The sequence below is a fragment of the Pagrus pagrus genome, assembly GCF_965226575.1.
Source record: "Pagrus pagrus genome assembly, chromosome: 15".
NCBI lineage: Eukaryota > Metazoa > Chordata > Actinopteri > Spariformes > Sparidae > Pagrus > Pagrus pagrus.
This window is the reverse complement of record NC_140199.1, coordinates 30466038-30481340: the sequence shown is the minus strand read 5'-3', so window position 1 is coordinate 30481340 and position 15303 is coordinate 30466038. Positions and strand designations below refer to the sequence as shown.

General features: G+C 42.1%; 2 protein-coding genes across 2 annotated transcripts in view; both read right to left on the bottom strand.

The window, feature by feature from the left end:
- LOC311270681 (uncharacterized protein) overlaps positions 1-2163 on the bottom strand; it is a 77545-nt gene extending 75382 nt beyond the window's left edge. The window contains exon 1 of the mRNA XM_084375746.1: positions 2142-2163. The gene's annotated coding sequence lies outside the window, so the exon portion shown is untranslated. The remainder of the gene's footprint in view (positions 1-2141) is intronic.
- A 10420-nt stretch (positions 2164-12583) lies between these two features.
- LOC311270682 (collagen alpha-1(XXV) chain-like) overlaps positions 12584-15303 on the bottom strand; it is a 76688-nt gene continuing 73968 nt past the window's right edge. The window contains exon 3 of the mRNA XM_084375747.1: positions 12584-12646. Within this exon, the coding sequence (XP_084231873.1) occupies positions 12594-12646 (53 nt within the window). The 3' untranslated portion in view covers positions 12584-12593. The remainder of the gene's footprint in view (positions 12647-15303) is intronic.

Below are 15303 nucleotides of genomic sequence, written 5' to 3'. Positions count from 1 at the left end.
CACCAACACACGAACATGGGCACACTCTTGATCTTGTCATTTCTCATGGGCTTTCAGTTTCCCTTAGAGAAATAGTGAACACTGCTATCTCGGATCACCTCCCTATTGTTTTTGATTTTTCTGCCCCCCCCCCCACCTGCCAATAAGCCCATTTCCCCAGCCCGCAGACGCTGTATCTTTACTCAATCAACGGCCAGAGAGTTTGCTGTCGCCTTTGGGGACTCTCAGCTGCATGCTGACAGTGGACTGGTTCCTCCCCTTCGTCCAGACACCTTACTCTCCACTTTCCACTCTACATGCTCTGCAATTCTGGATTCTGTTGCCCCTTTTTGGCAAAAAAGCACCAAGACCAAGGCCGATCCCTGGTTGAACGACCACACCCGTCTGCTCAGACAACAATGCAGACAGGCTGAGCGGCGGTGGAAAAAGGACAAACTGCATGTATCACTGGGCTGGTTAAGGTACAGTTTGTCTGCTTATCAGAGAGCTGTGAAGTTAGCCAAGTCCAAATATTTGTCCTCTGTTATAGCCAACAGCTCTAATAATCCGAGAGTGCTATTTAAAACTATTGACTCTGTTATCAACCCATGCTCTACTGTCCTGTCCGATGCCTCCACCACAACCTGTGAAGAGTTTGTCTCTTTTTTTATAGACAAAGTGGCATCAGTCAGGCAGAATATTAGTAACATGCTTATGTCCCCTGATGATGTGTGTGCTCCTCCTGCACAATCTGCTGTTTTTGAGCAATTTGAGACTATTTCTCTGTCATCTCTCACTAAGGTGGTTAGTGGCTTAAAACCCATTAACTGTCCCTTAGACATTATTCCAGCCAAGTTTCTGAAGGAGGTTTTTAGTTCTGTCGGATCACGTTTGTTGGTTTTTATAAACACCTGTCTTAGCTCAGGGTCTGTCCCAGCTGCCTTCAAACACGCCGTGGTTAGGCCCCTCCTCAAAAAACCACATCTTGACCCCTCTGTGCTGTCCAATTTTAGGCCTGTCTCCCACTTGCCTTTTCTTTCTAAGGTATTGGAAAAAGTTGTTTTTATTCAATTACAAACATTTTTAGAGATTGATTCTGTTCTCGATAAATTTCAGTCTGGTTTCAGATCCTGACATAGCACCGAGTCAGCACTGTTAAAGGTGCATAATGATATTGCCTTGTCCGTGGATGCTGGGAACCCCGCTGTGCTGGTACTGCTGGACCTCACAGCGGCTTTTGATACAGTCGACCATGCAATCATTGTATCTCGCCTAGAGCAGTATGTAGGCATCCGTGGCACCGCTCTCCAATGGTTTAGGTCGTTCCTGGCAAATAGGAGTTTTTCTGTAATGATTGGTGACCTCTGCTCCTCACAGGCATCCCTCTCTTGTGGGGTGCCACAGGGCTCTATTCTTGGTCCTATTCTGTTTTCATTGTATATGCTACCGCTGGGATCAATTATAAAAAAACACAATCTGTCTTTTCATTTTATGCTGATGATTTACAGTTATATTTGCCCATGAGACCCAATGAAAACACTGCACTTACTCAGTTACTGGACTGTATCACTGATGTAAAACAGTGGCTGGCTCTGAACTTTTTGCACCTGAACGACAGCAAAACCGAATGTATTTTGTTTGGCACGCCATCTATGTCAAATGTTTTAATTATCAACTCTGGGACTCTGGCGCCCTTTTTTAGACCACATGTAAAGAATCTTGGGTTAACATTTGACATTGGGCTCAGATTCGATAAACAGATTAGGTCAGCTGCGTCTACCATTGGTCAATACTAATGAAATACATGAGCTACCAAGCAGGACCAGGTCAGACGAACTTTGTGTTATTCCACAGCCTCACTAAGACAGAGCAAGTATGTTTCCTCCAAAACAAATTTAGCGAAACAAATTAGAAGGATATTTTGTTGGAGTTATTTAAAGATATTTGTACAATGAAACAAAGAGACAGCTATGGCTATCACCTGATAACAATAGCTGTATATATTTAATTCCACTATATCAACGATCATTGAAAATATTAGAAAATCCAAATAAAGACAACAAGAACTCAGGTGGAGAGATCATTACTGCAGTGATGACTAATTACACATGCAAATACTGTATATAGAGACACACAAAGACACAAGTTAAAAAGACAGTTACCGGAAAGCCTGCTCGTCCAGGAGGACCCTGAAAAAGGGGTGAGAGAGAATTGGTACAAAAAGGAAAGAGAACACTTTACAGGTCAAGTCCACATAATGAAAGCAACCTGCACTGAACCAGGCCAGAATAAAATGATCTTGTATGAACATGCTTTATTTGGCCTTTACAGCTCAGTGACACAGAGAGAGCATGCCTCTTTAAAAATGGTAAACAGTCAGTGAATCAAATGACATGACACAAGATGTTTCAGAACATTTAAGAACAGTTTCTTCATTTCACCACAAAGACTCATGCAAAGAGAACACATGCTGAAAGTCCTTCTGTTTCTGCTATTCAAACCTCCTACCTGACCTCACTCATCTCAAGCACCTTACTAATGCGGATATGACAACATGTTAGGATGGTGGCCTCCATCAAAAGCAAAACACAAGGAGCTAGAATACAATGGCTTTCAGTAATGTTCAGGTTCTGAGAACAACGGGAACACTGTCAAAAGTCAAGTGTGTTTTGTCTTCATTGAGAGGGAAACACAAATCAATGCTCCCTGTGTGAGCAGCACTTACGGAAAGGATGGAATGCTAATTGATTGGAAGTCACATCAGGAACTCACAGGAACTCTTGACATTTTCCAAAAAGCTGCTGAGACATTGAGACTTGACAGTGAGAGTGCTGCACTTCCCAGAGAGAGAGGAAGAGAGTGTGTGTGTGTGTGGGGGGGGGGGGACTGCTTGCTGACAGCAGGAGAGGGGAAGTCATTTCATCAGTAATCCTGGATGGAAAGAACATATAATAATGATGTGAGTTCTTGTTTATTGGCTCTGATGAATGAATATACTGTTCACGTGTATTGAATTGAAATAGTTGGAGGCTCAAAGGTGCATTGTGACACACCAAGCTGAACATCTCTGCTGAGTGAGCACCAAAATGCATCTCTGAAAAGAGAGCAGCCATCAGATTACTGACATATCAAAACATCCATCAGTGCTTCTCATACCACTCCTACAGTACAATCCACTATTGTCAGCAGGTATTGTCTTCACCTGTGTCCTTACGTCGGTTTGTCAGCAGGATTGCACAAAAACTACTGAACTGCTTGACAGTTCGACTTGGATGGAGGATGGTCTCAGCCCAGAATAAACCTCAAGTTTTGGTATGGATTCAGACAAACAGACCAATTCAGAAATATTTTTCTCACTTTCTTTAACATTGTGAGACTAACAGTCATTCATTTCTCAGGTGATAATGCATGGATCTTGATGAAAAACAATCAGGCACATTTAGGTGGCTGGTATCTGTGAGTGAGTACAGTTTGATGCTTATAATGTGGATCAAGTGGATTTAATTATGTTTTCATAGAGGGTATCTTTAACTAATAGGATACTGAATTAGACCTGATTGAATTAAAAGAGACAGTTGGGCCTTGGCAGAGGTGTGCATTTAACAGTTCTTTTCTATCTAAGTGCACTACTGTACTTTGGCTCTGATAGGCAAGCAAAGTAACTGGTAACTGATAACTAAAAAGTTATCAAATGTAATGGAGTAAAAAGTATGAGTAGTGTACTTGTGGAGGTATAAAGTAGCAGAAAATGTAAATACTCAAGTAAAGTACAAGTATCTCAAAAATGTACTTAAGTAAATTTAGTACCACTTAGGGCCGGATCTACTAAGATCCCAAATTGCTTGTAGTAATCTGCGTGCGCAATCTAGAAATTTGCGTGTGGGGTTGAACCGCAGTTTGCGGGCGATTTACTAAGAGTGATTGCGTTAATGACAACAGGTGCAAACGTGTTGGAGACACGCCTATTTAAATGAGGGTTTAGCGTGTTTCATGGGTTTCAGCATGGCGAGTTTGAGAGAGCAAAAGCGCAAAGTGAAATACGACCCTTTGGAATTAGAAGTGTTGGTAGAGGAAGCGAATAAACATTTCAATGAGCTGCAGCAAAGGAATCTGACGGTTGCGCAAAGGAACGCCGTGTGGGAGAAAATCGGTGAAAACGTTGATGCTGTTGGAAAAAACAGGCGAACAGTGGATGAAGTGAAAAGGAGATACCAAGACATCAGAAGTAGAACAAAAGAAAAATTGGCGTATAATAATATAAATATAATAATAATAGTAAACTTGCAAGGAGTTTTGTTATTGCAGGTATTGCGTGACTCCTTCTCGTAGCTAGCTCCAAATCCGCTCTGAGTTCCTCCAACAGCTCCAAAATGGCAAGGCTGGATAGGCGATATGTTCTAATGATAGTTTCCTCATTCATCCCAAAAATGTTCACACGAGGGTGAAAAATGCGTTCTCGGCGTCTCCTTCTTACAAAAATAACCGCAGCCATGTGTGCGCAATTACGCATACAAACCGTTTGCACCTCCCTTTGAGACATGTTAAATATAGACGCAGTTTCTATTGGCAAAATTGCTTTCAGGTTTGATAAATCACTTTGCGTGTGCTAAATTAATAACTTTACATTTTCTCCACCCACAACACGCACAATTGCGTGTAAACGCCCCATGTTGCATATTCATTGCTGCAAACGTACTAACTGAATGCAGACGCAGCCCTTTTTGCGCACTGTTAGTAAATCAGTTTGTACTTTTTTTTGCATGTGCAAGGAGTTTGCACACATTTTAATACACGCAAACCTTTAGTAGATCCGGCCCTTAGTTACATTCCTTCACTGGTGTAGACTGAATATAACAGCCAGGTGAGAACAAGTAAAACTTTATTGGTTTATGAACCAAAGCCACAATCTTCTCTTCTCTTTTTGTAGGTGTTTAATTTTATACTCTGTCCTCTTCCATGTGACAGAGATGTCCTTCAGTCTGTCAGTCAGTCTGCCCAGTGTGAACACGCTGCACGTTGATGCCTGCCCGTCAGCTACTGGGTCTTTAGGGGCTGTCTGCTGGGGGCAGAGGTCACCCTCTTCAGGAAGGAACCCTTCACTTGAATTACACAGCAACCTTATAAAACACATGGCAAAGTGCTGCTGAATGAATAGCAAGACGAGGGGGTGGGGTGGGATATATGGTCCCCTGGGTCCCCTCCTCTGCTCAATAAGAAGTGAGTTGGGATGTATAGGAGAGAGGGTTGATTTACTGCTTTCTTATTGGTGTTATTTTACCCAATACCCTACAACTGAACTTCACACATGAATATAAAAACATCACCTGCTGATGGTCAGTGAATAAGGCCACTTACTTTCTTGTGTTAGATTGAATATCTGTTTCATTTGTTGCACATTGTATGCACATTGTGTATGACAGCTCATGTATGACCCTGTCGCTATCTGCTTCACCTTAATCACAATCAGAGGCTGTGATGAGATCTGTGAAGAGTTCAGATATTTTATGTTTTCTACAGAACAGCAACAAGCCAGTTTCAATTTTGGATGTGCAAATAAGAGGTATTTCATATCACCTTACAGTTGTGTTAGTGTTGGGACGTAACCACATAGTTCTAACAATGTAGCCGCCTGCATGTAGACCAAAGCCTAAATGTGGCCTCCCTCCCTTTACAAAGCCTGGTAAACAAAGGAAAGTGCACCGACCCTAATGTCCAGTAGATGGCGCCGATTGTCACAGCCCCCCCACATTTGAAAATTCCCATCTCCCATTGTTTGAGAGCGCACATCAACGCATCGTTAGTTCCTCGCAGCGACCGGATACAAGGAGAAGATAAAAACAGCTGCACGCCCATTTCACCGCAGTCCCATTGTAACGTGTTGCAGGAAGCATCAGCTTTGGTCTACGCACACGAACGTTTGGATTTTACCCGCCTGGGCCGCACTCTTGCTGGACCAGCCAAGACTGTCCCGTGTTTACGGAACACATTCTGGATCCAGAGAAGAGCTGTGCAACCAGCCTCTCTCATCCCTGCAGAAAAAATCCTCCTCAGAAAAACACCCACTTTGCCCCGTTTCCTTTGCCCACGTTGACTCTGCTGTTTCCTCTGCTACAACGCGGAGAACAGCCACCGTCAGCCCGGTCGCAGGGTGCTGCAGCAAGCCAATGCCTTTTATCCACACCGAGGAAACAAACTGGATTAAGGAGGAGACGGACACACACGCTAGCCACCAGGAGTGCAGTCACAAATGAGGCTTATTCAGTTACTGGGCAGATACTAGAGATTACTGTGTACTGTATGCTTTCTATCTACACTGTCGAGTCCTATCTGCTGCTGGTTTTATACTGTAAAACTTTGTGCTTGCTTGCTTTTCTTTGTGCCATCACGAGCCGATTTGAGCCTCTCCACTCTGTGGCGCTAAAGTGTTAGCTTTGCCGCCATGTGTACAATAAGCCACGCTTCTATCAAGGACCAGCTGAAGGGGATTCAAGCCTGAGTTCGTTCACCGGCCGCTGAGTGATATGAAGGCGAGTATTGTCTATCCTTCCTTGCTGCGATCCAAGCACTAGCTCTTTCTCTCTCTTTCTACTAACCCACACGTACACCCTAACCCTCCGGGACGTCATCTTCCAAGAGATTGTGTCGGCCATCTTGGCTCTCTCTCTCCCTCTCTCAAATTCAAATTCAAAATTCAAATTCAAAGGGGGCTTTATTGGCATGAAAGTTTAACAACAATTTGGCCAAAGCATCTGTCCAAACACTTGGACAGAACACAACAAATAACAACACAAACACAACATCAAGATTGATTTACATTAATTATATATATAGTATATACAGTGTGCGTGTGTGTGTGTGTGTGTATGTGTGTGTGGGTCACTCACTGTCCCTCAGGTTGTGGCATGTTGACACATATTGGGCAGCAAGGTATGCCCTATCTCCTTCTGCCAGGAGTATATTTAATTTTGATATGTCATTCAGCTCTTTGAACTCTGAGATTACCGAATTGAATTTATTAAAATAATTGTTCCTCGTTTCGTTGAATGTTTTACATTGTAGGAGAAAGTGCATCTCTGTCTCAACCTCACCTGTCGAGCAGTGACCACATGTTCTGTTTTCTTTTGGTTTCCATAATTTTTGTGTCTTCCTGTTTGGATTGTAAGTTTGTGGTCACTGAGCCTGTACTTGGTGAGGATCTGTTTCTGCTTTCTATCTCTGTTGACAGTAGAGAGATATTCTGCTAATTCATACTCTCTTTTTAGGGCTAGATAACATCTACTTTGGCTTTTAGTTTCTTCTTTCCAATCTTCCAGATAGGTTTCTTTACATTATGTTGTAATTTGCTTTACTCTGATTCGTGTTTGGATGGCAATGTTGTTGTGAGGCTGGTCAGACTGTGTCTGAGAGGGAGCAGTAAGCCTCAGTACCAACTGACATAGGAGACTCTTTTCTGGGCTCAGCTCTTGAGTTTGGAGGGCTTTGGAGTGGAGGGTGTCTCGGGGGCTGGATTTCAGGTGGTTAAAAAAGTTGAGCGTTCTCTTTTGAATGTTAATTATCAGTGGGTATCTGCCTAATTCTGCTCTACATGCATTTGTTGGTGTGTTTCTGTGTATGTGTAAAATGTATCTGCAGAATTCTGCATGTAAAGATTCTGTTGGATGTTTGTCCCAGTATATGTCCCGGTATAGCTCTGATGACTGAGTGGACCCCAGACTTCACTACCGTACAGCGCAATGGGCTGGATGACACTATCAAATATTTTAAGCCAGATTTTGACTGGAATTTGGAAATTATAAAATGTTCTCTTAATTGCATGTAGGCTCTTTGAGCTTTTTCTTTTAGTGCATTCACTGCCATGTTGAAACTCCCCGATGCTGTAATGGTTATACCAAGGTAGGTATAACTCATGCTATGTTCAATGATATGATTATTTATGGTAAATTGGTGTTCGTTCTCCTGACATCTGGGGAGTTTTTAAAAGATGATGACATTAGTTTTCTTCATATTTACTGCCAGGGCCCATTTCTGACAGTTCTTTTCTACTGTGTCCAGCTGTTGCTGTAGTCCTTGTTCAGTAGGAGGCAGTAGAACAAGGTCATCAGCATAAAACAGAGACTTCACCTCTCTATCTAGGAGGGAGAGGCCAGGAGCAGCACATTGATTTAACTCAACAGCAAGTTCATTTATATACACGTTTGTTTGTCTCCAATTTTAAAAGCACACATATTTTCCAAATACAGTGATTTAACCAGACCGTACATTTTGCCCCCTATACCACAGTGTAGAAGCCTGTAATAGAGCCCTTCATGCCAAATAGAGTCAAAAGCTTTCTTGAAGTCAATGAAACAAGTGAATATCTTACCATTTTCTGTTTGGTGTACATGTTTGTTAATTTAAGTGTGCAGAGTATATACATGGTCGGTGGTGCAGTGTTTTGGGAGGAAGCCAATTTGACTTTTACTCAAGATGGAGTGTTCCTCAAGGAAATCTAGTATTCTTTTATTTAGAATACTACAGAATAATTTACCTAGACAGCTGCTGATACAGATGCCACGGTAGTAATTAGGGTCTGATTTGTCCCCACTCTTATGAATGGGGGAAATGAGCCCTTTGCACCAGATGTCAGGAAAACATCCTGACTGTAATACAATATTGAACAGCTTTAACACTGCACCTTGTATCTTTGTGTTGCATTTGAGCATTTCGTTTTTAATGCTGTCTGGACCACAAGCTTTCCTCGACTGGAGAGATTTTGTCTGTGTGTTCAATTCTTCCCAAGGAATTGGGAAATCAAGGGGGTTTTGGTCTTCAATTGTTTCTTCTAATGTTCTAATAATCTTGTATAATACATTGATCTGAATTGATTTGATTTATTCGTATGTCTTTGTACAGATTTTCAAAATGTGCTCTCCAGATGTCACCATTTTGGATGGGTAATGTCTAGGGGTGTGACGAGATCTCGTGCCACGAGATCTCGCGAGATTAAACTCGACGATATTTCTCGTCGCATTAAAAATCTTTCTCGCGAGATTTGTGAGCTATCCAAACTTCTATTTTTGACCTGCATTTTGTTGCATCTCGCAGTTTGCCGGTTTCAGTTTCTATGCAAGTTCAATATATGAAGTTGATTCTGCCGCTGAGCCACAACAATCTGCGTGTAAGTGGAGTGAAAAGCTTTTGGCCAGTCAGAGCGCTACATTTTAACACCCTCGCCCACCTGCCCCTCCGAGCCAAATGATTCCCACGTTCAATTTAATTCAGTGCCTCAAGCAAGCCAGGGTGGCCGGATAACCGATCCCTCTTCGCCCGCTTGCTGTCACTGCTAATCGCGAGTTTCCCCGACGGTGTTGTTAACCACTCGTCAAAGTTACTGTGTGTGTGTTGCAAATAGTAGTGTAGCGCCAGTTAAAATGAATGAAGCTTTTACTGGAGGTGGTCTGAAGTATGGGCTGGGCTAATAAATCACTCTTGTAGTTTAGTTCAACACCGTAGTTATTTTCCTTTATCCGTGAATGTCCTTATATCCATGTGATGCTTGTTTACCTTTCTCAATCAATTTACTGTCCATTCGCTCCTTTTCCGTTTACCAAACCCTTTCAAAATAAAATACATCCGTTTAACAGGAAGTGTCAAACTAAAATATCTAAAATAATACATAGTAAATAAAAACCAACATGCACTATGTTGGTGTCCTTTACAAGTAGGCTAACTGCACGATGCAGAGACATATACAGCACCACCACAGCTCGGTACTCAAATCAACAACTGCACCTGTGAAGAAAACACTAAGAATTAAAAGAAAACACTAACAGGCCAAAACATTTCAAAATGCATGTGCAACTCGATTAAATAAAAGTCTGTTGGTCCAGTCATATATTTTGTCATTGTAGTTTTCTTAAAATCTCGTCTCGTCTCGTTCTCGTGAACACAATATCGTGTCTTGTCTCGTCTCGTGAGCTGAGAGTATCGTCACACCCCTAGTAATGCCTGTTGCTTTGTGTTGAGCTTCAGTTTCATGTGGGTATAATTTTGTCTTTTGGTCCTAATTGTACATTTATATTTCTTTAAAATTTCATTGTATCTAATGTGTAAGGCTGGGTTGTTTGGTTGGCGATGTTTTTTATTTGCTATTTTTCTCAGGTCTTTTCTGATGGTCTTGCATTCTTGATCAAACCATTTGTCAGCATTTTGCCTTTTAACAGGCTTCCGTTTTTGTCTGATGAAGTCAGCTTTAATAGCTGCCTTATGAAATATCATATTGATATCATCAATGGCCTTGTTTACATCATCTCTGGTAGAGACATATTGGTTTTGGTCATATATTGATATGTCATTGATCAGATCAGGTGAGTTCAAGGCCATGATGAATTTGTCTCCACTGTCTGGGGCCCATCTGTAAGTAGGATTTAGTTGAAACAGCTTGCTGGGTTCCCTTTTTGTGTCACTCATTTGATTTCACAGTTTAAAGAACACATTTATTTGGTTGTGGTCTGAAAGGGGGGATTGCTGTCTGACAGTGAATGCACTGACACACACACACATTGGAAATATTCTTAATCTGACAAACAGAAGCAGAAGTAATGGACAGGTCAGAACAGGATTTATAACAGCTGCATTTTGGTCCTAAAATGGTTTCATTTCAATATAATTGCTGCAACCGCTGGATTCACTGGAGGTTAATTCAGACAGTGCTTCTTCTGTAAAGCTTGACTTAAGAATTTATACTGTTGACCATCTGCAAACATTGCAGACATTTGAGAGAACAGTACTTTATTACTGTGTTGGTCCAATTTTAAACAACTACTGCTCCACAAAAGCTATTCCAGCTGGTTTGCAGCAGGCAGTGAGACTAAATCAGCTTGGATGACTTACTGTCCAGGTTAGCAATAATTATCACCAAGCTTTAAGCTCCATGTCTTTCACCAGGACATCTACACAAATGTTTGCCTTTGCATTGCTTCTGCATTTCTGGTGTGACTGGGCATGAAAGCTGCTTTGACTCTGTTGACTCTTGTTGTCTAGCTTTATCATTCTTAGATTAGATTAGATTAGATTAGATTAGATGCTTTATCATTCTGCCAGCTTCCCTTTAACTCATCCATGAAATAGCCTGAGTCCTGCCTTCACTCCCTACACAAACTAAGCCAAAGCAGTTTGGAGGTTATTGTAAACCTTTATGCTTCTGTAGCGTCAAGACCCATCTGTAAAAAGCTGTGCCTAAATCCTTTACTCTGTTAGGCTTTCATGCTAATTGCATAAGTAGTCTTTTTAGATGACTGCTATTACTTTAGGAATGTGAAGTAAGAATTATGAGGTTGAACTGAATACACTCTAGTTTAACAAGATGTCAAGATGTTGCTTTGGCACAGTTAGGCGTTCCCTATAAAAACAGGCAACTGGAGGAACTTGTTGCAGAAATTGGTTGATTGGTTGGTGTTAACAGTAGCCAACAGCCTAAAATCTGTGATACACCCCCTGTCATGGAGTTGGTGGTCCGTTGAATCTGGCCCGACTGGCAGCTGAACACGGCCGGACCGGGATGGATCAACACACCCTCTAAGAAGATGGAGGCCAGTTTGATGACAGGGAGTTTGGTATCTAAGTAATTTCTTGAGTGGTCTGTCTCCCGTCAACCCTGGGCTGAGTAAGCAAATAGAACAGCTATGACATAGCTACACAGAGCTAACTGAGCTTACTGCCTAACAGCAGCTACATTTAACCACAGTACGGTTAGTGCTTGTTTTAGTAACAAACTACTGGTATCTGTCTCCACAAACCACCTCAGAACAATAAGTTAACCTCACCATCCTCAGAGGTGTGTGGCCCCGGTCCAGAGGTGTCATAGTGAGCAGTGAGCAGTGAGCTCACTGCCCCCCCCCCTCCCACCCCCCCGCCCACAATGCCTATGTTGCCAGTGTTGTATAGGTGAAACATCGAGCAAGAAATGCTTTGAATATTTATTTTGACCTGATGGGAACTTTAAAAGGCTCAGATCCTGTGGACAGAAGTGAAGTGAGGGACAGTGGAAAATGTGCCTCGCTGTCTGACCTCATGTACCTTAAAACTTCCTCTGTAGGAACTATCCCTCAAACTTTCCAAGGAGGGATATTTGGCAGAGGTGTACGGCTGTACAAGAGTCAAACTCATAGTGGCCAGATGTTTTGAGCTGAGCTCCGAAACCTTGTGCCATTGAGGCACAGGAATTAAGAAGTTTTCCATTTTTCCATTTCCATTCAACCAAAGATGGTGTGCAGAGTTTCATGGTGCTGAAGCCTATCCCAGCGCTCTGCAGGCGAGAGGTGGGGAATACCTTGGAGAGGTCAGTGACAGACAACCATCCACAGTCACATTCACAATGATGGGCAGTATAAGGTCACTCTTTTTGGAAGAAACCTACACAGACATCAGGAGAACATGCAAAATTCACACAGATTCAAACCCAGAACATTCCTGCTGTGAAGGTCACAGAGCTAGCCACCACGTCTTGCATACAAGGCCAGGTACTTCAAATGAAGATGATTGTCACTGCATCCAGACAAGGCCGTACACTGACATCAGATATGTTGGAGCAGACTCTGCAGTTCATCTACTACACATCAAAGTGCAAAAATAATTCACTTTACCACATGCAGGTCACACAAGGCGTCTGGTCTACTTACTGGAGGTCCTGTAAGACAACGGGAGAGAGAGGGAGAGAGAGAGAGAGAGAGAGAGAATACTTAGATTTATAGTTCATGACAACATATATTAAATACAGGCAGTATGAATACCTCAGATGTTATGTTTTTGATTCATTCATAGTGTATGAAATACTATAAGCTGGACACATTAACCTGCAATTCCCCGCATAACAGTCGGCTGTTACTATAATGTTTTAGAAATATTCTCTGCAGCCTATTTTTTTTTTCTTTTTCCAAGACGAAAGCAGAGACGTAAACTTTAAGAACACTCAAAAATGACAGTACAACAACAGGGCATTACTAATGTCTACTCCTCACTAGGAATTCTTCCCCAGACACAGCCAGGCCTTGTTTTCAACAACATGCCAAGTTGAATCATTAAAGTATAAACCCAGTATCAGTTTCAGGGCTCTCGATCTTTGTGCATCTGAAAAGCTACATGTGTGGTCCCCTTGGACTGCCACAGTGAACCCTGAAACCTGAAAACATTTCACTACCCTGGCAGCGTTGGAAATAGTCTGCCTACCAATCATTCCTGGGACTGATGGAAGGAAAGAGAAAGTGAGGGAGATGCCAGATGATACATCATCATCTGCAGCCTGAGCTGGGGATTAACAGAGGAGCAGCTCAAACAATTTCCACCACGCCTAGTACAAACTAATGCAAGGCCCTTGGCCCTAGCAGCAAGGCCTTTGTCATTCAGGCACAGGGTCCAACTCCCAGTAAGAAGCAGGGTTAAACTGATTCATCACTCTGCCTGCCTGTCTGCTGCTCCTTTTATAGGAGACGGGATATAATAAGTCATTGTCAGTCACTGCATATATGTCGATGTGACAATGAGATACTCTTCTGAGAGTCCACCTGTGCTACACTGACTACATAAATACATATTTTATCATTCCTTACTTAATATGTTTCCATAGGTTTAAATCAGTGGCACCCAACTTTTGTTATTGAACACCCGTCAAATGAAGTCATGTTTTCTTGTTTGTTTGTCAGTTTGACATAATTAAGCTCCCTCTGGACTTACAGAGCCTCGCCAGCACACAGCGCTCTATGTTACCTGTTTATTATGTTCACTGTCACTGATCAACTGTTAAAGTAACTCTAGGTGGAGCCTATGGCGTCATAACAATGTTGTGGTGTGTGTGTAATGACTCTCACTGCCAGAAGGAGGGGACAAAAGTTCTGTACGTCAACAGCTATTGTCAAAGCTTCAATCTGGAATACAGGATGGGTTATGTCCATTAAAAGTATCTGCGTCTCACATGTTTGAATGGGCTATATTAATATGTTAATATTAACTAAATTTTACAACATTTTTATTTTTTTATTTTTTGGCATTGACAATCCACAGTGGACTGTCCAACAAACAAACTTGTTTTCTCATATGTGGAAAAAAAATGTGAAACTCTTGAGTATGTAAAACCTGATCACAGTTCTGCCCTCTTTGGTGGTTCACATTATACCTGGCTCAGCAACTCCCATCCAACACATATGGCCCTGCTCTTGAAGCACACGCAGCCCCGTGAAATAGACCTTTCACAAGAACCAATATTCTTCCTGTTGACCTTTTTAAAAGCACAAAGAGAGAGCGGGGAGTCACCAACAAAATCAATTACTGCTGAATCCAGACAGGGGTCACTTAACATGTGACGTCAATCACAGCAAGGTGGGCAAAATCACTAATGACAAATCTCTTCTGTGAAATGTCAAATAAATGTTTTCCTTCGAAGCAGGTTTATTTTGTCTGATCCTTCGCCTGGAAGCCTGCTATCAGCTCAATGTATACACTTTACATACGCATAAAATATGGGGATAGGGGATTTTATGGATAACTCAAATAGGTGAGGAGAGGAATGAAGTAGATGTTTAGTATTTAAGTGATTTCATACAACTGACCAGAGGGAGTGCAGAACCTTTGGTCAGTCCTTCAGCCCAAGGACAGTTCTGAGACAAGCAGAAACATTCAGGAGTTAGCCACGATGCAGTCAGGGTGACGAATGTTCCCCTATGGACCTGAACATTTTTCTCCCCTTTTCCTGTTGTTTTTATAGGTGTGGTTCTTGTGCTTATTTAATCAGTTGAGTTGTTTGCTGACTGGGAAAGTGTTGTTTTTATCACACAGACCTCAGGCCAAACAAAGGGCAAAGTCAAAGGTGAGGTTTGACTGCATTTAAGCGTTACAATACAACCCTCGGTCAGAATCCACCGCTAATATGATCAATTTGACTAAAACAGACAGGAGCAGATATCACTGACTGCCAGCGATGGCCCCCAAACCAGTGCTGCAGCAATCATAACCAATAATGCATACATAATGCAGTACATTTTTTAGTCACCTCTCTCGCCCTTTGTGTGCTAGTGACCTTGTCAAAAAGACCTTATGGAATGGGACAGGGCATGTTGCTCCCTGTGATACAAATTACATACATCTTATTCATCAAAAATGCATGTTTGCTGCATTAATACCTCATTAATAACAGCTCTTTCACTTACATAGTTTGGTGACCTAATTCACCTGTTGGGCCACAGACAAATTACAGCTTGAGTTTTCTCAAAACTAGCAGTCAGTCTGAGATGTCGCTGTTGTGTAGATATCAAAGACGCTGCAACGCAACACACGACATGAAGTCAGCACAGC